Source organism: Callithrix jacchus, chromosome 8, assembly GCF_049354715.1.
Source record: "Callithrix jacchus isolate 240 chromosome 8, calJac240_pri, whole genome shotgun sequence".
In the NCBI taxonomy this organism is placed as follows: Eukaryota; Metazoa; Chordata; class Mammalia; order Primates; family Cebidae; genus Callithrix; species Callithrix jacchus.
Genome location: NC_133509.1, coordinates 21,936,867 through 21,958,558, shown reverse-complemented (window position 1 = coordinate 21,958,558; position 21,692 = coordinate 21,936,867). Strand labels below are relative to the sequence as shown.

The following is a 21,692-nucleotide window of genomic DNA, read 5'->3' as shown; positions in this document are numbered from 1 at the left end:
TTTACAAAGAGCTCTGACACCCATAATCCCACTCAACCCTCAGGAGAGCATGTAGGATGGTAACTGCTCTTGTGTCCGTGAAAGTAATCTCAGAAAAGTTGTAACTCATGCATTCACTTAACAAACGTTTATTAAGTGCTTGCTGCATGCCAGGAAATAAACCTAGCTCTCTTGATTCAAGGTCAGCGTTCTTTCACATATTTGCTTCAATGTGTTGATGCTTTCTTCCCTCTCTTCCTAAATTTGCCACCAAACACCCCCCTTCTGTTGTGATTTTGAAATGCCTACAGTTCTTTGATACCCTTCCCTTCTGGAAATGGAGTCTAAAACCCCTCCCTTTGAATGTAGGCTGGGCTGCCTTCCAACTAATAGAATAAACTCTAAATGATGGCGTGCGAGGAGGCTGGTCCATAACAGACACTGCAGCTTCCTGCTTCTTTTGTCTGTCCCTCTGTCTTTGTCTCTCTCTGATCACTTGCTCTAGGGGAAGCCAGCTGCTGGGTCATGATCACACCAATGAAGAAACAGAATAAAGAATGTTGGTCATATGTCTGACCAACATTCATGTGACCAACAGACATCTGACCAACAGACATGTGAAGTAAATTTGGGAGTAGATCCTCCAGGTCCAGGTGACATCTTGAATGCAGCCTCATGACAGACCCTGAGCTAGATGAGACCCCCTTTTTTTTTCTTTTTTTCTTTTTAAAGACGGGTTTTCACCATGTTGGTCAGGTTGGTCTTGAACTCCCCACCTCAGATGATCCGCCTGCCTTGGCCTCCAAAGTGCTTGGATTACAGGCGTGAGCCACTGCACCCGGCCCCTAGATGAGACCTCTTTAAGTTGCTCTTGGATTTCTGACCCTCAGAAATTGTGTGATCTCACAATAATACATGATTGTCATTGGGGTTTTTTTGTGTGTTTTGAGACAGTGTCTCCATCTGCTGCCCAGGCTGGAACGCAGTGGTACAGTCACAGCTTACTGCAATCTCACCTTCCTGGTCTCTAGCAATCCTCCAGCCCCAGCCTCCCAAAGTGTTAAGATTACAGGTGTGAGCCACTGCACCTGGCCAAATGTTTGCTGTTGAAAGCTGCTGAGCTGTGGGGTAATTTTTATGCAGCGATAGCACCAATACATCTTTCCCAGTGTGGAAACACCCTCGTCTCCCAAAGCTAACCCCTACCTTTCTTTATTGGGCAATTCAAGTCATTTAAAAGTTTATTTTTCTCTTATGTTCAGCTGAGATAGTAAAGTGAGTCAGAGTTCTGGGTTCAAACATCTGTGGGTCCCGCTTTCTAGCTGTGGTACATAGGACAAGTTATTTAACCTCTCTGGATCTCAGTTTCACATCTGTCAAACAATGATCATACCTTCCTGGAAAGGAAGAGTATGGAGATTCAATGCATCGGACCCAATGCTTGGCACTTGGTGGGTGCCTGCTAAATCTGAGTTCCCTCTGGCCCTGCTAACTTTCTTTTTTTTAATTTAATTTAATTTTATTTTGTTCTTCCCTGCCAACTTTCTTATGCCTTCTCTACCTACATACTCCCAAGCCCCTGCCCAAAGAGGCTGGGACTAGGTTCAGGAAGAGCTCCTCACCCTCCTCCCGCCACAGGAGACCGAGGAGAAGGGCTGCATCAGGGACTTACCTCCAGTGTGAACATGGGAGATTTGTCCATGGGAAGTAGGGTATGCTGCTGGAAGGCCCCAGGGAAGCTTTTCAGAGATGTATTGGCTAGGCTTGGGCTCTAGCCTAGCTACCCCAGTGCCTCCTCTGAGGGTGAAAGGAGTCTAACTTGCCACTCGACAGTTCCTAACATATGATGAAAACTGCTATTATTTCTGAGGCTTTCCCAATTTCTTTTCCTTTTCACCGGTTTTCTTTCCCCTAATCCTTTAAAAAAATTTATTTTATTGCCAGGCCCAGTGGCTCACGCCTGTAATCCCAGCACTTTGGGAGGCCGAGGCGGGCAGATCACGAGGTCAAGAGATCAGGACCATTCTGGCTAACATGGTGAAACCCCATCTCTTCGAAATAATACAAAAATTAAGGCCGGGCGCGGTGGCTCACGCCTATAATCCCAGCACGTTGGGAGGCCGAGGCGGGTGGATCATGAAGTCAAGAGATCGAGACCATCCTGGTCAACATGGTGAAACCCCGTCTCTACTAAAAAAATACAAAAATTAGCTGGGCCTGGTGGCACATGCCTGTAGTCCCAGCTACTCGGGAGGCTGAGGCAGGAGAATTGCTTGAACCCAGGAGGCGGAGGTTGCAGTAAGTTGAGATCGTGCCATTGGACTCCAGCCTGGGCAACAAGAGTGAAACTCTGTCTCAAAATAATAATCATAATAATACAAAAATTATCTGGGCGTGGTGGCGCATGCCTGTAGTCCCAGCTACTTGGGAGGCGGAGGCAGGAGAATTGCTTGAACTCAGGAGGTGGAGATTGCAGTGAGCTGAGATTGCACCATTGTACTCCAGCCTGGAGCCTGGCAACAGAGCGAGACAATGTCTCAAAAAAATTTTTTTATTTTATTCACAAAAAAATAAATAAAAAATAATAACAGCTAACATTGCCTGAGAACTTAGCAGCCAAGGTTCCAAGACTACTGTGTCTCATAATCACTCAGTGAGGTGGATTACTATAATTAGCCCCATTTTACAGATGACAAAGCCAAGGCAAATGGGTTAGGTAAATTGTCCAAGGTCACAAAGAGGCAGAAAGAAGCTAATCGAAGCTGAAGCTTCAGGGTCAGTAGCTCATTTATACCAGCTGCTCCAAGACTCTATTTAACTTTGTACGCATATTTAATAGTCCTTTTCTTAAAGAAGGTAAGGAAAACTGGATGTGGTAACGAGAAGTCAGTGTGCTGTTTTCTGGCAGGTATTTTAAAAATACATTTACATCTATAAACACACACGGAAATAAATGCTCCCCTACTGCGTGTATGGCTGGCACCCAGCTCCTTTATCACAACATCTTGGTTGATTCCACTTTTCTAACCATGGTGTTTATTGTTTGTTTTTGCTTTTGAGACGGAGTTTCTCTCTTATTACTCAGGCCGGGGTGCAATGGCGCCATCTCGGCTCACCACAACCTCCACCTCAAGCAATTCTCCTACCTCAGCCTCCCGAGTAGCTGGGATTACAGGCTGCGCCACCATGCCCAGCTAAGTTTTGTGTTTTTAGTAGAGGCGAGGTTTCACCATGTTGACCAGGATGGTCTCGATCTCTTGACCTAGTGAATCGCCAGCCTCGGCCTTCCAAAGTGCTGGGATTACAGGCGTGAGCCACCGCGCCCGGCCTCTAGCCATGGTGTTTTCTAACTACTGATGCTCTACTTTATCTACCAGCCTTTCTGAAGTTGAGCCCTGTAACCCCTCCTCTGACTCCGGCCTCTCCCTGGGGTTTCGCCCCTCCCTGGGGCTTCCACCCTCTTCGCAGGTTTTTCTCCCTTTGCCCAGTCCCCTACTCCGTTTCCCCCCTCATAGTCCCTTTCCCAGCGTCCTCACTACTTCACGCCCCAATTCCTTCCTGCCTCTTGCTTTTCTCCTCTCTCCGGCCACTCTGCCCCGTCCTTCACCGCCCACTCGCTTCCCGCTCTCTCCCACTCCCGCTTCCTCCAGGCCTGCTGCATTACCCTAACTCACAGCACCCCATCCTTCCGCCCTCACTCCACTCATCTCCCGCCCCCACCCCCCGCGCCCCTCCGCGGCCAGGAGGAAGCGCACAGCCGGCGGGCTGCGACGCGCGCTGACAGTGTAATGAATGGCTTCAGCTGTAATTAGCGACCCCGCGGCTAATCACGATGTACATTTACATTTTAAGTGCTGCAGAGGGAGCGGGGGAAGAGGAGGGGACCGGCAGAGGAGGGGATGCGGGCCTTTTTGACGTTCTCCCTTCACCGACTGTGCAGAGCAGTGAACACGAGTCTTCCACAGCAGACAGCAGTTTAGGAGCGTGGGGGCGGCGTCGTCCTCGAGGGCCAACCTGGCGCAGAACAGCCCCGTTCTCGCCCTACACAAACCCGAAGCTCCCAGGACCCTTCCTCCAAATGACAGACCTCCGCCTAATCCCTTCCAAGTGATCGTGCAGCTCAAGCTTGCATACCCCCGGGGACGGAGAGCTCGCTCCTTCTAAAACCAGCCTGTTCCAACGTAACTTCCAGCCTTTCGGGGGCTTCCTCTCAGGGCCTGACCTTACATAGCCCGCGGTTCCCCATGCCCCGCCACGCGCTGCGGACAGTCTTTGCATCTTCAAGGCTGTTGTGCCTCTAGTGCCCACCACTGTGTGGGGCCCACAGAGACTGGAGCGAGACCGAGGTCCCGGTTCGGAGCATACCCCGAGGGTTCCTGATCCCAGCAGAAGACGGGGAGGGGTGTCAGCCAGTCATACATTGGGGTGCCAAGGTCCAGGCGCCGCGGCCACTCCCAACGCGTGGTAAAGGGGTAAACCCTGGTTCTGAACAGCAGGGACGGAGACGGAGAGCTGCTGCAGATGCCCAGGAGGCGAGAACAGCGGGAGGAGGGAGAAAAGGGTCTGGCAGCCTGATCTCCAACTGAGGCCCAGCAACCGTCACGCCCCCAGCACTTTCGCGGTTGCCTGCCCACCCTAGCTCTTGGTGTCCCTCCCCGCCACGTCCCGTCCGTCCTCCGACTGGGACCAGATCTGCCGCCCTCCCTCAGTCCTGACTGGGCGTGAGGCGGATGAAAGGACGACGGGCGAGGCCCGAGGGCAGTTTTAGGGAGTCAGGTCCCCTCTCACAAGCACTCCCTTCCATCAGCAGTCCTGACAGCCTCAATCTCATCTTTCTCTAATGCTTCTCTCACCCTGCAGGAGACCCCGGGCCACTCTTTCGGTCCCATGGAATTTCCGACGAGAAGCATCCAGTAGCTTCATAATGCCCCCAAGGCTTCAGCGCCCCTCGCCCCGCCTCCTCCCTTCTTTCTTTTATTTTTGTAAAGTCTTTCTTTTTAATTTTTGTGGGTGCATAATAGGTGTCTATATTTGTAGGGTACCTGAGATGTTTTGATGCAGGCATGCAATGGGTAATAATCATATCATAGAGAAAGGGGGGTATCCCTCCCTTCTCTTTTTTAATTATTTATTTATTATTATTTTTGTTTATAGAGACGGGGTTTCACCATGTTGGCCAGGATGGTCTTGATTTCCTGACCTCGTGATCCGCCTGCCTCAGCCTCCCAAAATGCTGGGATTACAGGTGTGAACCACCGCACCCAGCCTCTTTATTTTTACTTATTTATTTTTGAGACAGAGTCTTGCTCTGTTGCCCAGGCTGGAGCCCAGTGGCGTGATCTCCTCTCACTGCGGCCTCACATCCCGGGTTCAAGCGATTCTCCTGCCCCGGCCTCCCGAGAAGATGGGATTACAGACCAGCGCAACCACGCCCAGCTAATTTTTGTATGTTTAGTGGAGACGGTGTTTCACCATGTTGGCCAGGCTGGTCGAACTCCTGATCTCAAGTAATCCGTCCGCCTCGGCCCCCCAAAGTGCTGGGATTACGGACGTCAGACACCGCGCCCGGCCCCTCGCTTCTTTCTTAAAATCTGCGGTCACCCAGCCTCCTTTCCAAAAAGGACCTCACTGGGTCTCAAGGGGCCAAGGTTGCCTGAGCGAATTCTACCTGGGAGGATAGGGGCGGCCACGTTGACGGGGCACTGTACCTGGCTCGCCCTAGAGCGTGCGGCTCTAAGGGTGGGCTCTCGGGCATGAGTGGAGCGAGCCTACGGCCTCTCCAGAAGAGGTCTCGCCCGCTTCCCCGTGCGCCTGGGGGAACAGCCTGGCCCAAAGCCTCATTCTCCACGTCCCAGGGGTACGCGGGGGTCCAGGAGCCTCGAGCCGTGGGCAGACGTGGCGAGGCTGAAGCCTGGGTCTCCCGCGCCCCCCGAGGACCACGCCGCGACGTAGTCGCCCGAGAGGAGGTGCGGAATGGAGCTGGAGCCAGCTCCTCCCGCACTCTGCTGACCGCGCACTAGCTGTCCTTGAGGCAAGAATACTTGGGAGTGGAAAAAAGGTGGGGGTGTTCCCCGAGGGGAGGGAGGAGGAGCGAGGCCCCAGTAAGCCTCTCGGAAATCTCTCCCTGGGAGGGGACGAGAGGAAGCCTTTAGTTGCAACGCGTAAGGGCTCGGATGCCGGGTCTGAAGCGGTGTTGGCACAGCAAGCACAGCTTTTATTTAGGCTGCCGATTTGTGAGCGTTGGCCCGGAGGACGCTGATGGCGATTATAGTGGAACTTCACCTTCACCTCCCCATGCGCCCCGCAGCGCGCCCGCTCCCACGCCCGCGTAGCTGAGGACCCGGACTCGGACTCGCCAAGAAAAGCGGGTGAGGCTGGGACCCGGGCGGGCCGGGCCGGGTCAGGGGCGGGGCCTGGCGGCAGGGGCGGGGCCTCAGCTAAAGGCGCGGAGCAACGGGCTCCCCGAGCGCGGAGTAGAGCGGCACCCGCTTGAGAGAAGTAGGGCCGAGATCGCGCCGTCCCAGCCCGCCCGCCGGCGTCCGCGCTGCTCCAGCGCCCTTACCCCTGCTGGCCCTTGTAGGGCGCGACCGGCGGCCATGCAGCCGCAGGGCTGAGGCCGCCCCATGGCACAGACAGTGGTCCCGGCGACGACGGCGCATGGAGAACTTCCGTAAGGTGCGCTCCGAAGAGGCGCCAGCGGGGGGCGGGGCCGAGGGGGGCGGCCCGGGCTCCGGCCCCTTCGCAGACCTGGCGCCAGGCGCGGTGCACATGCGGGTCAAGGAGGGCAGCAAGATCCGGAACCTGATGGCCTTCGCCACCGCCAGCATGGCGCAGCCAGCCACGCGCGCCATCGTCTTCAGCGGCTGCGGCCGGGCCACCACCAAAACCGTCACGTGCGCCGAGATCCTCAAGCGCCGCCTGGCGGGCCTGCACCAGGTCACGCGGCTGCGCTACCGGAGCGTGCGCGAGGTGTGGCAGAGCCTCCCGCCTGGGCCCACGCAGGGTCAGAAGCCTGGCGAGCCGGCCGCTAGCCTCAGCGTACTTAAGAACGTGCCGGGCCTCGCCATCCTACTTTCCAAGGACGCGCTGGATCCGCGACAGCTCGGCTACCAGCCCCCGAACCCCCATCCTGGTCCCTCGTCCCCGCCTGCCGCGCCGACGTCCAAGAGGAGCTTAGGGGAACCCGCAGCTGGAGAAGGCTCCGCGAAGCGATCGCAACCCGAGCCAGGGGCTGCGGACGAGGATCAGACAGCCTGAGAACTCCGGACTGCGGGCCACCTAGACCGGCAGGATCTTCCCACAGCACCTCCACCTTCACTTGCACCTCCAGCCTTTCACTCCTTTCTCCTCTGGAGCCCACAACCTGGACACAGCTCAAGACAGGTAGCATGGACCTTAAGGCGACAAGAGAGGGGCCCTAAGAGTGGCAGAAGAGGATCCCCGACCACCCCAGGAAAACTTCGTGCGATGGTTGATGCTTATGCCCGTGTTGCCTGAAGATACTGAACTTCACCTTCACCTTTTCTGGGACCTTCTTTGGGGGAGAATGGTGGGCAGTGGGATTCTGGAACCTTGTTTGGAACCCCCCAAGGGCTAAGCCACCCAGCATTCGTGAAGGGCACCTGGAGTGTGGAAGCTGAGAAGAGCTCTTGGAGTTACTCCCACCGTTGACAGAGGAAGGCAGGGGGTGAGAACTGACTGCTTGAGGGTAGGAGAGTCAGATGTGGGGCCCTATTCCGCCTCCCGCCCCGGGACAGTTTTCCTTTCTAGTTTTCCTTCCCGGCTTCAGAGGAGCATCTCTGAGGGTTCTAGCTCTTTTAACACCCCTTTTCCCCCTGCTGACCCAGAGGGGGACCAGAGACTGAACTCTCCAGGCCTCCTCCCCTGAGCCTGGCAGCTGGAGTCTTGCTTCCAATAAAACAAGCACAAAAATGGCTCTGTCCCCAAATTTTTTCCTAAGCACCCGCCTGTGTACAGACAGCTCTGACCTGGCCCCCTGTGTCTCCCCTCCCCTCCAGCCTTGGGTCCTGAGCCTTTGGAGTCTTCAGGGTCAGGCACAGAGACTGGACAGCTTCAAAACAGTGCAAGGGACTGTCTATTCCCTGGCTCCTTCCTCTCTCCTCCCCCACTCTGCCAACCCTGGCTGGCCCTGGCCTCAGGGGCTGTGCCCGTGTTCCCTTGTACATCACCACTAAGGGAAAGGGAGCGAAACATTGCTTTTCTGGGAGGGGAAGGAAGGAGGAGAGCATAGAGGAGCTCTCCTGGAGGTCACTGCAAAGGGTGATGTCCCTGAACCTGCAGCCTCCAGACAGTAGACTGAGCCTTACCCAGAAGGCTGGCACAAAGCCCCCAGCTCCATGGGTAGGATCTCCTCTTCACTGCCCTCTCTCTGAGAAAGGACAGCACACCCTTGGGAAAGGGGGAGGAGAGAGACTGAGCACAATTCCACTGCTGGAAATTACTATTCAGCAGAGAAGCTGGGACTTGGGCTGTGAATCACTGCAGGCCTCCTGATAAGCTGCTGCCTCCAGCCCTGCACAGCTGTCTGTTGAGAGATAACGGCCTCATAAGCTTCTCTGCCCAACTCCAAGCCAGCTGGGGGGTGGGGGGAGTGCTGTGTGCTGGAAGAGCTCTGGTGAGTTAGCAGGAGGCATACAGCCCCAGGATCTCAGAAGCAGATCTCTTCCCGTGCAACTCAGCAGCACCCCTGGAAAGGGGGAGGTGAGGAAGAATGTATTTGTAAATCATTTTGCTGGCAGAGCCCTGCAATAAATCCTGCTGGTGACAAGAGATAGGTTCTGCGGCTGACTGGAGGGGCTCTTTAGGGAGGTTTCCCTCCCCTTCAGTATCTCTGCTTGAGCTTTTGATCGGTGAGCTTTGTCATCCAGACTTTGTCCCTCATTGCTTTCCCCATATTCCTGTTCTTGATGAGTCCCTGGAGAGAGCCAAGGGGTTTGGGTGTGTTTGTCTGACCCTCTCGGGGGTTCTCCAAGAAGCATGGAAAGAAGGTAAACTGTCCTGAGAAGATGCCCTAGCTTCTTCTGGGCTTCAGCATCTAAAGGCAACGATAAAACTTGGATGAGGTCCTTCATGGTAGAAGCTTAAGGGAGACTGGTCTTGGTTTTGGAAAGGGGCCAACTTTCCAAGACCACTAGTGACTGATTGCCAGATTACCAGGACTATGAAAGTAGGGCCTGAGGCTGGGTGCAGTGGTTCATGCCTGTAATCCCAGCACTTTGGGAGGTCGAGGCAGGCAAATAACAAGGTCAGGAGTTCAAAACCAGCCTGGCCAACATGGTGAAACCTCGTCTCTACTAAAAATACAAAAAATTGGCCGGGCACGGTGGCTTATGCCAGTAATCCTAGCACTTTGGGAGGCCGAGGTGGGTGGATCACCTGAGGTCAGGAGTTCGAGACCAGCCTGGCCATCATGGTGAAACCCCAACTTAAAAAAAAATTACAAAAAATTAGCTGGGCATGGGGGCGTGCACATGTAATTCCAGCTACTCAGGAGGCTGAGGCAGGAGAATCGCTTAAACCGGACACATAGTTTGCAGTGAACTGAGATTGCAACACTGCACTCCAGCCTGGGCCACAGTGCAAGACTCGCTCAAATAAAAGGAAGCCCCACTAACCTAGGAGCAGGCTCCAAAAGAAGGTGACGGATGTTCCTCTGCCCCCTCCCCACCACCAAGGCTGAGGTGGAAACCTCTGAAGTCCTGGGATAAAGGGAGGGGCAGCTAGGGGAGCACCTCAGAGACAAGGCCCACTTCAGGAGCTGAATAGTGCAGAGTGGGAGAGTCCTTGTGAGATCCCATTTTTCTAATAGTGGCCTCTACCCAGGAGCTTCCTGGACCCAGCCTGGTGCTTGCCTTGGCCCTTCCTTGGGACACATTCAGACTAGGAGTGGCAGTGAAGCCTCACACCTAGAAAACTGTGAGGTCGGCCGGGCATGGTGGCTCACGCCTATAATCCCAGCACTTTGGGAGGCCGAGACAGGTGGATCACAAGGTCAAGAGATCGAGACCATCCTGGTCAACATGGTGAAACCCCGTCTCTACTAAAAATACAAAAATTAGCTGGGCATGGTGGCACATGCCTGTAGTCCCAGCTACTTGGGAGACTGAGGCAGGAGAATTGCTTGAACCCAGGAGATGGAGGTTGCGGTGAGCTGAGATCGCACCATTACACTCCAGCCTAGGTAACAAGAGCAAAACTCCATCTCAAAAAACACACACAAAAAAAACTGTGAGGTCATGAAAACAATCCACTTGGAAACATAAAAGTATATAATGCAAGGCCCAGAGCTCATGGTCAGATAGGTGGTGGACTTCCACCTGGGCCTTTATTCATTCAAAAAGTGTTCACTGTTGTACCAGGACTCAGACTGGGAATGGAGTGGGGCTGGGTGTAGAATCACAGCATAATCAGACATTGTACCTCAGAGAGAGCCCAGTTTTGGCTGGGTGTGGTGACTCATGCCTGTAATCCCAGCACTTTGGGAGGCCGAGGTGGGCAGATCACCTGAGGTCAGGAGTTTGAGACCAGCCTGACCAACATGGTAAAACCCTGTCTCCACTAAAAATACAAAAATTAGCTGGACATGGTGGCAGATACTTGGGAGGCTGAGACAGGAGAATTGCTTGAACCCAGGAGGAGGTAGAGCTGAGATCCAGCCGTTGCACTACAGCCTGGGCAACAGAGTGAGACTCTATCTCAAAACAAAAAACGAACCAAAAAAAAGAGGGTCCAGTCTAGTGAAAAGAAAGAAAAATAAGGCCGGGCGTGGTGGCTCTCGCCTGTAATCCTAGCACTTTGGGAGGCCGAGGTGGGTGGATCACCTGAGGTCAGGAGTTCAAGACCAGCCTGGCCATCATGGTGAAACCCCGTTTTTAAAAATAAACAAATAAGCCGGGCGCAGTGGCTCATGCCTGTAATCCCAACACTTTGGGAGGCCGAGGCGGGTGGATCATGAGGTCAAGAGATCGAGACCATCCTGGTCAACATGGTGAAACCCCGTCTCTACTAAAAATACAAAAAATTAGCTGGGCATGGTGGTGCGTGCCTGTAATCCCAGCTACTCAGGAGGCTGAGGCAGGAGAATTGCCTGAACCCAGGAGGCGGAGGTTGCGGTGAGCCAAGATCGCGCCATTGCACTCCAGCCTGGGTAACAAGAGTCAAACTCCGTCTCAAAAAAAAAAAATAAGAAATTTAAAAAATTGAAAAATATATATAATTTAAAGAAAGAAAGAAAAATAAGAAGTTACGGCACAGTGTGGTGATAGAAGGTGCGAGCTCTGAGAAGGGGCACTTACCTTGCCCAAAGGTGCTGATGGAGCTGGTTCTCCAAGGATCAGGAGCTAACCAGCTGACCAGGACTGGACAGGGAGCTCCAGACAGAGCACAAAGAGGGGGTGTATATGATACCAAGGCTGCCACAGGTGTCTGATGGATAGAGGAGATGGCAGAGGGTAGCATGTAGAGATGCGGGTGGACTAGAGTGCGAGGTGGAAGCCAGGTCACAGGGGCATGAGGGAGCCACTGAGAGCCAGGGAGCACTCTGAGCCCAGGTCTGATTGGTGTTTGAGAAGGATCCCTCTGATGCCTGTGTAGGTGGGAGTGGATTGGAAGGGGTCTGATTGGACCCTAGAGGCAACTTGGGAATCAGAGATGAGACAGTGGCAACGTAGAGGGAGATGGGGGCAGATGTGAGAGCTATCCAGAGCTACCCAGGCTAGGGAGGACTTCATTACCATTACAGCCAGGAAATGGGAGGGCTTCTCCTTGAGTATTAACCTTAGCCTGGCCAGGACTTGCTCCGCCTTTCTGGCACCCTAGGTGACATCCAATGTCAGGACCAAACAAAGGAGTGATTCTTTTTGTGGGAGGTGAGGGTCCGCAGTTTCAAATTAGTAAATCTTTAAGAGCTGTTGTCCATTGCCATGAATCTTCCAGGGTGTATTCACTGCATAGTTAGGGGATGCCCGGGCCAGACGCACACCCCTCCCCGCACCAACTTGCCGTTCATCCCCCCCACCCCAAGCTGATTAGTTCAGTTTTGGACGTTGCTATGCCCACACTGACCATTAGGGGATGCTCTAGTTCTTCTATTTCACTGAGATGACACACTCGCAGGTCTCCAAGGGAATCGTAGTTAGAGACCGGGCGTGGTGGCTCATGCCTGTAATCTCAGCACTTTGCGAGGCCAAGGCGGGTAGATCACCTGAGGTCAGGAGTTCAAGACCAGCCTGGCCAAGATGGTGAAACCCTGTCTTAAAAAAAAAAAAGAGAGAATCGTAGTTAGAAAGGCAGAGGAAAGGAAGGAAGGGAAGGAGAATGAAGGAAAGGAGGAAAATGCAGCCACAGGAGGGTCTTCTTGAAGGCATCAAGTTCCTTCCTCTCAGGGCACAGATACTAGTTTATAATTGTGTTCTCATTAGTCCTATCTTTTGACTATTAGTCAACCTACTGACCCTTGAGTGATGGACTGGATTTTGCCTGCCTTGCTCCTTGCCCAGCTCCTGGCCAATGAGAAGCTCTTAGAGAGTTGTTGACTGAATTGATAAAGACTTGCTGCTGGTCAGGCACAGTGGGTCATGACTGTAATCCAAGCATTTTGGGAGGTCAAGGTAGGAGGATCATTTGAGCCCAGGAGTTCGAGTCTAGTCCTGGCAACATAGTGAGATCCCCATCTCTACCAAAAAAAAAAAAAAAAAAAAAAAGTAATAGGTGGGTGTGGTGGTGTGTGCCTGCAGTTCACCTACTCAGGAGGCTGAGGTACGAGGATCGATTGAGCCTGGGAGGTCCAGTCTCTGTGAGCCAAGATCACACCGCTGTTTCAAACAAACAAAAGTCTTTCTGAGCCAGGTTTCTGAACTGTTCTGATGTCATATCACAATTCTTAACCATCCAGCCCTATGTACAATGGCCAAAGCTGCCTGTATCTCTTCCACAGCATCACACCCCATCTGAGCCCTTGGGTACCCTGGCCCTTTGGAGAAGCTAAGGTCACCATGGTGATTGGGTTTGTATATGCAGTTTGAGGATTCCAGTGTTGTTTCTGACACCTGATTATTATAGGTGCTATGAATCGAATTGTATGCCCCCACTCCCCAAAGACATGTTGAAATCCGAATTCCAGTTACCTGTAAATCTGACCTTATTTGGAAATAGACTCTGGCTGGGCATGGTGGCTCACGCCTGTAATCAATCCCACATTAGGAGGCCAAGGCAGGTGGATCACATGAGGTCAGGAGTTTGAGACCAGCCTGGCCAACATGGGGAAACTCTGTCTCTTCAAAAATACAAAAATTAGCCAGGCGTGATGATACGTGACTATAATCCCAGCTACTCAAGAGGCTGAGGCAGGAGAATGACTTGAATCCGGGAGGTGGAAGTTGCATTAAGCCACCAGATCACTCCAGCCTAGGCAACAGTAAGACTTTGTCAAAAAAAAAAAAAAAAAAGAGGCCGGGCGCAGTGGCTCATGCTTGTAATCCCATCACTTTGGGAGGCCGAGGTGGACGGATCACGAGATCAGGAGATCGAGACCATCCTGACCAACATGGTGGAATCCCATCTCTATTAAAAACACAAAAATTAGCTGGGGGTGGTGTCAGGCACCTGTAATCACAGCTACTCAGGAGGCTGAGGCAGAAGAAGTACTTGGGAGAAAGAGGTTGCAGTGAGCCAAGATTTTGCCACTATACTCCAGCCTGGCCACAGAGCAAGACTCTATTTCAAAAAAATAATAATAATAATACAAATTACTATCACTTCTTAGCCTTTTGACTAAGATCAAGTGTAAAAATACAGATTACTGGCCGGGCTCAGTGGCTTACGCCTGTAATCCCAGCACTTTGGGAGATCAGGGTGGGCAGATCACTTGAGGTCAGGATTCAACCTGGCCAACATGGTAAAAACACATCACTACTAAAACTACAAAAATTAGCTGGGCATGGGGGCATGGGCCTGTAATCCCAGCTACTTGGGAGACTGAGGTTATAGTAGGCTGAGGTTACAGTAGCCTGGGCAGCAGGGTGAGATTCCATCTCAAAAAAAAAAATTACAGATTACCGATTTCAAAAATTACCGGGTGTAATGGTATGCAACTGTAGTCTCAGCTACTGGGGAGGCTGAGACAGGAGGGCTGCTGGAGCCCAGGGGTTAAAGTCTGCAGTCAGCCGTGATCACACCATTGTACTCTAGCCTAGGTGACAGAACAAGACCATGTCTAGAAAAAAAAAAAAAAAAGCCAGGGCAGTGGCTCACACCTATAATCCCAACACTTTGGAGGCAGAGGCAGCTGGATCACCTGAGGTCAGGAGTTTGAGAACAGTGTGGCTAACATGACGAAACCCCACATCTACTAAAACTGCAAAAAAAAAAAAAAAAAAAAAAAATAGCTGGGCATGGTGGCCAGCACCTGTCGCTACTCAGGGGGAGGCTGCAACAGGAGAATCACTAGAACCCAGGAGGCAGAGGTTGCAGTGAGCCAATATCATGCCACTGCACTCCAGCCTGGGTGACAGAGCTAGGCTCTGTCTCAAAAAAACCCCCCCAAAAAAAACAAGTCAGGCAAGGTACCTCATCCCTGTAATCCCAGCACTTTGGGAGGCAAAGGTGGGAGGATCACTTGAGGTCAGGAGTTCCAGACCAGCCTGGCCAAAATGGCAAAACGCCGACTCTACTAAAAATACAAAAATTCCCCCCTGTAATCCCAGCACCTTGGGAGGCCAAGGCGGGTGGATCACAAGATGCCAGCGCTTTGATACTGGACTTCTCAGCCTCCAGAAATATGAGCCAATACATTTCTATTCATTATAAATTACCCATACAAAAATTAGCTGGGCAAGGTGGTGCATTCCTGTGGTCCCAGCTACTCAGGAGGCTGAGATGGGAGGATTGCTTGAGCACAGGAGGTCAAGGCTGCAGTGAGCCAAGATCACATCACTGCACTGCAGCCTGAGTGACCCGTAACAGAATAAATAAATAAATAAATATTTATTTATTTATTTATTATTTATTTATTCTGTTACGGCAGCACAAAACAGACTAAAACATCCCCGTTTCACGATCTGCCCTACCCCGTTACAATTTTACAACAAGAAAGTGCTTTTTTTAGAGAGAAACAGTATTTATTGAGCCCTTACTCTGTACCATTGAGGACATAGTGTTTTGTTTTTTTTTTTTTGAGACGGAGTTTCGCTCTTGTTACCCAGGCTGGAGTGCAATGGCGTGATCTCGGCTCACTGCAACCTCCGCCTCCTGGGTTCAGGCAATTCTCCTGCCTCAGCCTCCTGAGTAGCTGGGATTACAGGCACGCGCCACCATGCCCAGCTAATTTTTTGTATCTTTAGTAGAGACGGGGTTTCACCATGTTGACCAGGATGGTCTCGATCTGTTGACCTCGTGATCCACCCGCCTCGGCCTCCCAAAGTGCTGGGATTACAGGCTGAGCCACCGCGCCCGGCCAGTGTTTTGTTTTTTTGAGACAGAGTCTTGCTCTGTCGCTGGGCTGGAGCACAGTGGCACAGTCTCGGCTCACTGCAACCTCCGCTTCCCGGGTTCAAGCGATTCTTCCGCCTCAGCCTCCCAAGTAGCTGGGACTACAGTCGTGTGCCAAATGCCTGGCTAATTTTTGTATTTTTAGTAGAGACGAGGGTTTCACCATGTTGGCCAGGATGGTCTCGATCTCTTGACCTCATGATCCACTCACCTCAGCCTCCCAAAGTGCTGGGATTACAGGCATGAGGTACCTTGCCTGACTTGTTTTTTTGTGTTTTTTTGAGATGGAGTCTAGCTCTGTCACCCAAGCTGGAGTGCAGTGGCATGATCTTGGCTCACTGCAACCTCTGCCTCCTGGGTTCTAGTGATTCTCCTGTCGCAGCCTCCTGAGTAGCGACAGGTGCTGGCCACCATGCCCAGCTAATTTTTTTTTTTTTTTTTTTTTGCAGTTTTAGTAGATGTGGGGTTTCGTCATGTTAGCCACACTGTTCTCAAACTCCTGACCTCAGGTGATCCAGCTGCCTCTGCCTCCAAAGTGTTGGGATTATAGGTGTGAGCCACTGCCCTGGCTTTTTTTTTTTTTTTTTTTTCTAAACATGGTCTTGTTATGTTACCTAGGCTAGAGTACAACGGTGTGATCACGGCTGACTGCAGACTTTAACCCCTGGGCTCCAGCAGCCCTCCTGTCTCAGCCTCCCCAGTAGCTGAGACTACAGTTGCATACCATTACACCCAGTTAATTTTTGAAACCGGTAATCTGTAATATTTTTTTTGAGATGGAGTCTCACTCTGCCACCCAGGCTGGAGTGCAGTGGCATGATCTCAGCCTACTGTAACCTCTGCCTCCTGGGTTCAACCAATATTCCCACCTCAGCCTCCCAAGTAGCTGGGATTACAGGCCCATGCCCCCATGCCCAGCTAATTTTTGTAGTTTTAGTAGTGATGTGTTTTTACCATGTTGGCCAGGTTGAATCCTGACCTCAAGTGATCTGCCCACCCTGATCTCCCAAAGTGCTGGGATTACAGGCATAAGCCACTGAGCCCAGCCAGTAACCTGTATTTTTACACTTGACCTTAGCCAAAAGGCTAAGAAATGATAGTAATTTGTATTTTTTTTTTAAATAGAGTCTTGCTCTGTGGCCAGGCTGAAGTGTAGTGGCAAAATCTTGGCTCACTGCAACCTCTTTCTCCCAAGTACTTCTTCTGCCTCAGCCTCCTGAGTAGCTGGGATTACAGGTACCTGACACCACCCCCAGCTAATTTTTGTGTTTTTAATAGAGATGGGATTCCACCATGTTGGTCAGGATGGTCTCAATCTCCTGAACTCGTGACAAATGAGAAAGGCACCCAAGAGAATGACACCCTTACCATTGATGTACTATGGTTTTGCCTTATGCCTTTGGGAAAATTCAATTACCTGAACCAGTTTCCTCATCTAAAAATGGGAATAGCCGGGTGTGGTGGCTCACACCTGTAATACCAGCACTTTGGGAGGCTGAGGCAGGCAGATCACCTAAGGTCATGAGTTCAAGACCAGCCTGACCAACATGGCGAAACCCCATCTCTATGTAAAAAAAAAAATCAGCTGGGCGCGGTGGCTCAAGCCTGTAATCCCAGCACTTTGGGAGGCCGAGGCGGGTGGATCACGAGGTCAGCAGATCGAGACCATCCTGGTCAACATAGTGAAACCCCGTCTCTACTAAAAATACAAAACATTAGCTGGGCATGGTGGTGTGTGCCTGTAATCCCAGCTACTCAGGAGGCTGAGGCAGGAGAATTGCCTGAACCCAGGAGGCGGAGGTTGCGGTGAGCCGAGATCGCATCATTGCACTCCAGCCTGGGTAACAAGAGCGAAACTCCGTCTCAAAAAAAGAAAAAAAAATACAAAAATTAGCCAGGCATGGTGGTGGGTGCCTGTAATCCCAGTTACTCAGGAGGCTGAGGCAGGAGAATCGCTTGAACCACGGGAGGTAGAGATTGCAGTGAGCTGAGATCTCACCACTGCACTCTAGCCTGGGTGACAGAGCAAGACTCTGTCTCAAAAAAAAAAAAAAAAAAAAAAAAATTAGCCAGCCACGGGCATGATAGTGCTTACCTGTAGTCCCAGCTATTTGGGAGGCTGAGGGGAGAGGATTACTTGAGCCAGGAGGTCCGCTGCAGTGAGCCATAATTGTGTTACTGCACTCCAGCCTGAGTAACAGGCTGAAGTATGACCACATGCTCAGTAACAGAGCATGACCACATCTCAAAAAAAAGAAAGAAAAAACAAAAATATGAGCTTTTCTTGCATGTGAACTTACAGAACAGTGTCTTTGTCCTCACAAATTCCTCGATAACATCATTCTGTCCCCCACACACATCAGAAGGAATCCCTCATCACGACTTTTCCAGAATGAAGGCCCTGAGCTGTAGCTGAAAGCTAATAGGCCAATCCACTCGTGACCATGAAATTCCTGAGCTATTAGAAGTCCAGCTGCTATTGCGTTTTTAAAAAAAGAAGTCCAGCTATGGCTTCTCCAGAGAGACAGTGAAGGATTTCAAGGTAGGAAATGGCAGGAAGAGACAAAAGACCCCAAAGGCCTTGTGAGAATCAAGATGTGTGCTCTGAGACCGTCAGGGAAGGGGTAACCTCCAGAAGCAATGGGATGGGCTTCAACCTGTGGACACATCTGGGGGCCAACTAAGAAACAAGCCAGGGCCCCCTGCCTTAGTGATATGGTAGGCTGAATTCCTGATAGCCCTAGGATTCATGCCCCCTGTGTATATGCCCTTGTACGATCTCCTCCTCTTAAGTAAGGGGCAGAATCCGTGAATATGTTTAGATATCATTCCCAAGACTAGTTTACTAGTCAGCTTACTTTGACTGAATAAAAAAGTTACCCTGGTGGGCTTAACCTAATCAGGTGAGGTCTCTTTATTTTGAGACCAAGTCTTGTTCTGTCGCCCAGGCTGGAGTGCAATGGTGAGATCTCGGTTCACTGCAACCTCCACCTCCTGGGTTCAAGGGATTGTCCTGCCTCAGTCTCTTGAATAACTGAGATTACAGGTGCCCATCACCATGCCCAGCTAATTTTTGTACTTTTAATAGAGATGGGGCTTCACCATGTTGGCCAGGTTAGTCTCGAACTCCTGACCTCCAGTGATCCACCTGCTTTGAGGTGAAGTCTTTTTTTTTTTGAGACAGAGTCTTGCCTTGTTGCTCTGTCTGGAGTGCAATGGTGCAATCTCGGCTCACTGCAATCTCCACCTCCCAGGTTCAAGAGATTCTCCTGCCTCAGCATCCCCTGTAGCTGGGATTACAGGCATCTGCCACCAAGCCTGGCTAATTTTTTTTTTTTTTTTTTTGAGACGGAGTTTCGCGCTTGTTACCCAGGCTGGAGTGCAATGGCGCGATCTCGGCTCACCGCAACCTCTGCCTCCTAGGTTCAGGAAATTCTCCTGCCTCAGCCTCCTGAGTAGCTGGGATTACAGGCACGCACCACCATGCCCAGCTAATTGTTTGTTTGTTTAAAAAAATTTTTTTTTTTTAAGATGGGGTTTCACTATGTTGGTCAGGCTGGTCTTGAACTCCCTACCTCAGGTGATCCACTCGCCTTGGCCTACAAAGTGCTTGAATTACAGGCGTGAGCCACCACGCCCGGCCATTTTTTTGTATTTTTAGTAGAGACGGGGTTTCACCATGTTGACCAGGATGGTCTCGATCTCTTGACCTTGTGATCCACCCGCCTCGGCCTCCCAAAGTGCTGGGATTACAGGCGTGAGACACCGCGCCTGGCCCCTGGCCCTTTTTTGTATTTTTTTTTTAGCAGAGATGAGGTTTCACCATGTTGGCCAGGCTAGTCTTGAACTCCTGAGACCTCAGGTGATCCACCCACCCCAGCCTCCCAAAGTGCTGGGATTACAAGCGTGAGCCATTGTGCCCAGTCTCGGGGTCAGGTCTTTAAAAGCAGGTGAAGTGTCAGAGAGACATTCTCCTGTTGCCTGGAATAAATAAGCTCCAGTATTGTAAGAAGGGCCTATCGAGGGAGCCATGTGGGGAGGACAAGAGGCCACCCTCTAAGAGTAGAGAGTGTCCTTGGCTGACAGCTAGCAAGAAGAAAGGAGATCTTGTCCCAAGCTGCAATGATAACAATTCGACCAACAAACCGAATGACCTTGGAAAACGCCTCTGAGCTCCAGATGAGACTTCATACCTGGCTGAGGTCTTGATCTCGGTCTTGTGATACCCAGTAGATAATCCAGTTATACTCTACCTGGACTTCTGACCTAGAGAATCTGAGGGGTAATAATGAGTGTTGTTTTAAGCTGCTTAATTTGTGATAAATTGCTATGCAGCAACAAAACAAATTAATGCAGGTGATTAGGGCTGTGGACTGCTCTCAGGGTAGCAGGGAATTCAAAACTGACTGAGAGATAAGCAAAACCTACCTTCAGAGGTGGTGAGGAAAGGACAATTTCTGGAGTCAGACAAGTGGGGACTGGAAACTAAGCACCACTATTTGTTAGCTGTATGATTTTTTGCAAGTGATCTTTAAATCTATTCCTTTGTCAATAAATTAGGGATAGGCCGCTCACACCTATAATGCCAACACTTTGGGAGGCCAAAATGGGAGGATCACCTGAGGTCAGGAGTTCAAGACCAGCCTGGCCAACATGGTGGAACCCTGTCTCTATTAAAAATACAAAACTTAGCTGGGCGTGGTGCAAGTACCTGTAGTCCCAGCTACTTGGGAGGCTGCAGCAGGAGAATCACCTGAACCTAGCAGGCAGAGGTTGCAGTAAGCCAAGATCATGCCGCTGTGCTCCGGCCTGGGCCACAGAGCAAGACTCCACCTAAAATAAATAAATAAATTGGGGTAAAAACATCTCACAAAGGTGTTATGAGGCATGAATGGGTTAACAGTTTGTGGCATGTAGTGGTACATGGTAAATGACAGTCATAATTGTATTTTAAAAAGAAAAAAAAAACACTTCAGTAGCCAATCTAAGTAACAGAGACAGTGTTTCACCCGGTTGACCAGGCTGGTCTCAAACTCCTGACCTCAGGTTATCTGCTGCATCGGCCTCCCAAAATGCTGGTATTACAGGCATGAGCCACCAGTCCCAGCTTTTTTTTTTTTGAGACGGAGTGTGGTTTTTGTCGCCCAGGCTGGAATGCAGTGGCATAGCCTCTGCTTACTGCAACCTCCACCTCCTGGGTTCAAGCTATTCTCCTGCCTCAGCCTCCCAAGTAACTGGGATTATAGGTGTGTGCCACCATACCTGGCTAATTTTTGTGATTTTAGTAGAGACGGGGTTGCACCATGTTGGCCAAGATAGTCTTGAACTTCTGATCTTAAGTGATCCACCCACCTTGGCCTCCTAAAGTGCTGGGATTAAAGGCATGAGCCACTGCACCTGGCCATCTTTCCTTTTTTATTTATTTTTAATATTTTATATTTATTTATTTATTTATTTTTTAGAGACAGGGTTTCACTATGTTGGCCAGGCTGGTCTCGAACTCCTGACCTTGTTATCCGCCCGCCTCGGCCTCCCAAAGTGCTGGGATTAGAGGTGTGAGCCACCGCACCCGGCCTTTCTTTTTCTTTTTTTTTGGAATGGAGTTTCGCTCTTGTTACGCAGGCTGCAGTGCAATGGCGCGATCTCGACTCACCGCAACCTCTGCCTTCTGGGTTCAGGCAATTCTCCTGCCTCAGCCTCCTGAGTAGCTGGGATTACAGGCACGTGCCACCATGCCAAGCTAATGTTTTGTATTTTTAGTAGAGACGGGGTTTCACCATGTTGACCAAGATGGTCTCGATATCTTGACCTCGTGATCCACCCGCCTCGGCCTCCCAAAGCGCTGGGATTACAGGCTTGAGCCACTGTGCCCGGCCTTTGTTTTGTTTTGTTTTTCTTTTTTTTTGAGACGGAGTCTATCTCTGTTGCCCAGGCTGGAGTGCAGTGGCATGATCTCGGCTCACTGCAACCTCCATCTCCTGGGTTCAAGCGATTTCTGGTTAATGTTAGTAATTTTAGTGACATGGGGTTTCACCATGTTGGTAAGGCTGGTCTTGAATTCCTGACCTCAAGTGATACCCCAGCCTTGGCTGCTCAAAGTGCTAGGATTACAAGCGTGAGCCACACTATGCTCAGCCTTAATTTCCTTATGGCCTGCTGTTACACCGAAAGGCAAGGGAAAAGGTTAGAGTACTTTTCTTTGTTTT

General features: G+C 51.1%; 1 protein-coding gene across 1 annotated transcript; it reads left to right on the top strand.

The window, feature by feature from the left end:
* Positions 1 to 6,447: 6,447 nt before the first annotated feature.
* Positions 6,448 to 7,911, top strand: RPP25 (ribonuclease P/MRP subunit p25). Its single transcript, XM_002753348.5, has one exon. The coding sequence runs from the start codon at positions 6,637 to 6,639 to the stop codon at positions 7,234 to 7,236; it is 600 nt and encodes a 199-aa protein (XP_002753394.2). The 5' UTR covers positions 6,448 to 6,636; the 3' UTR covers positions 7,237 to 7,911.
* The last annotated feature ends 13,781 nt before the right edge of the window (positions 7,912 to 21,692 follow it).

Excerpts from the sequence above, each read along its gene's own strand:
- RPP25 (XM_002753348.5), top strand. The coding sequence starts at position 6,637 with ATGGAGAACTTCCGTAAGGTGCGCTCCGAAGAGGCGCCAGCGGGGGGC.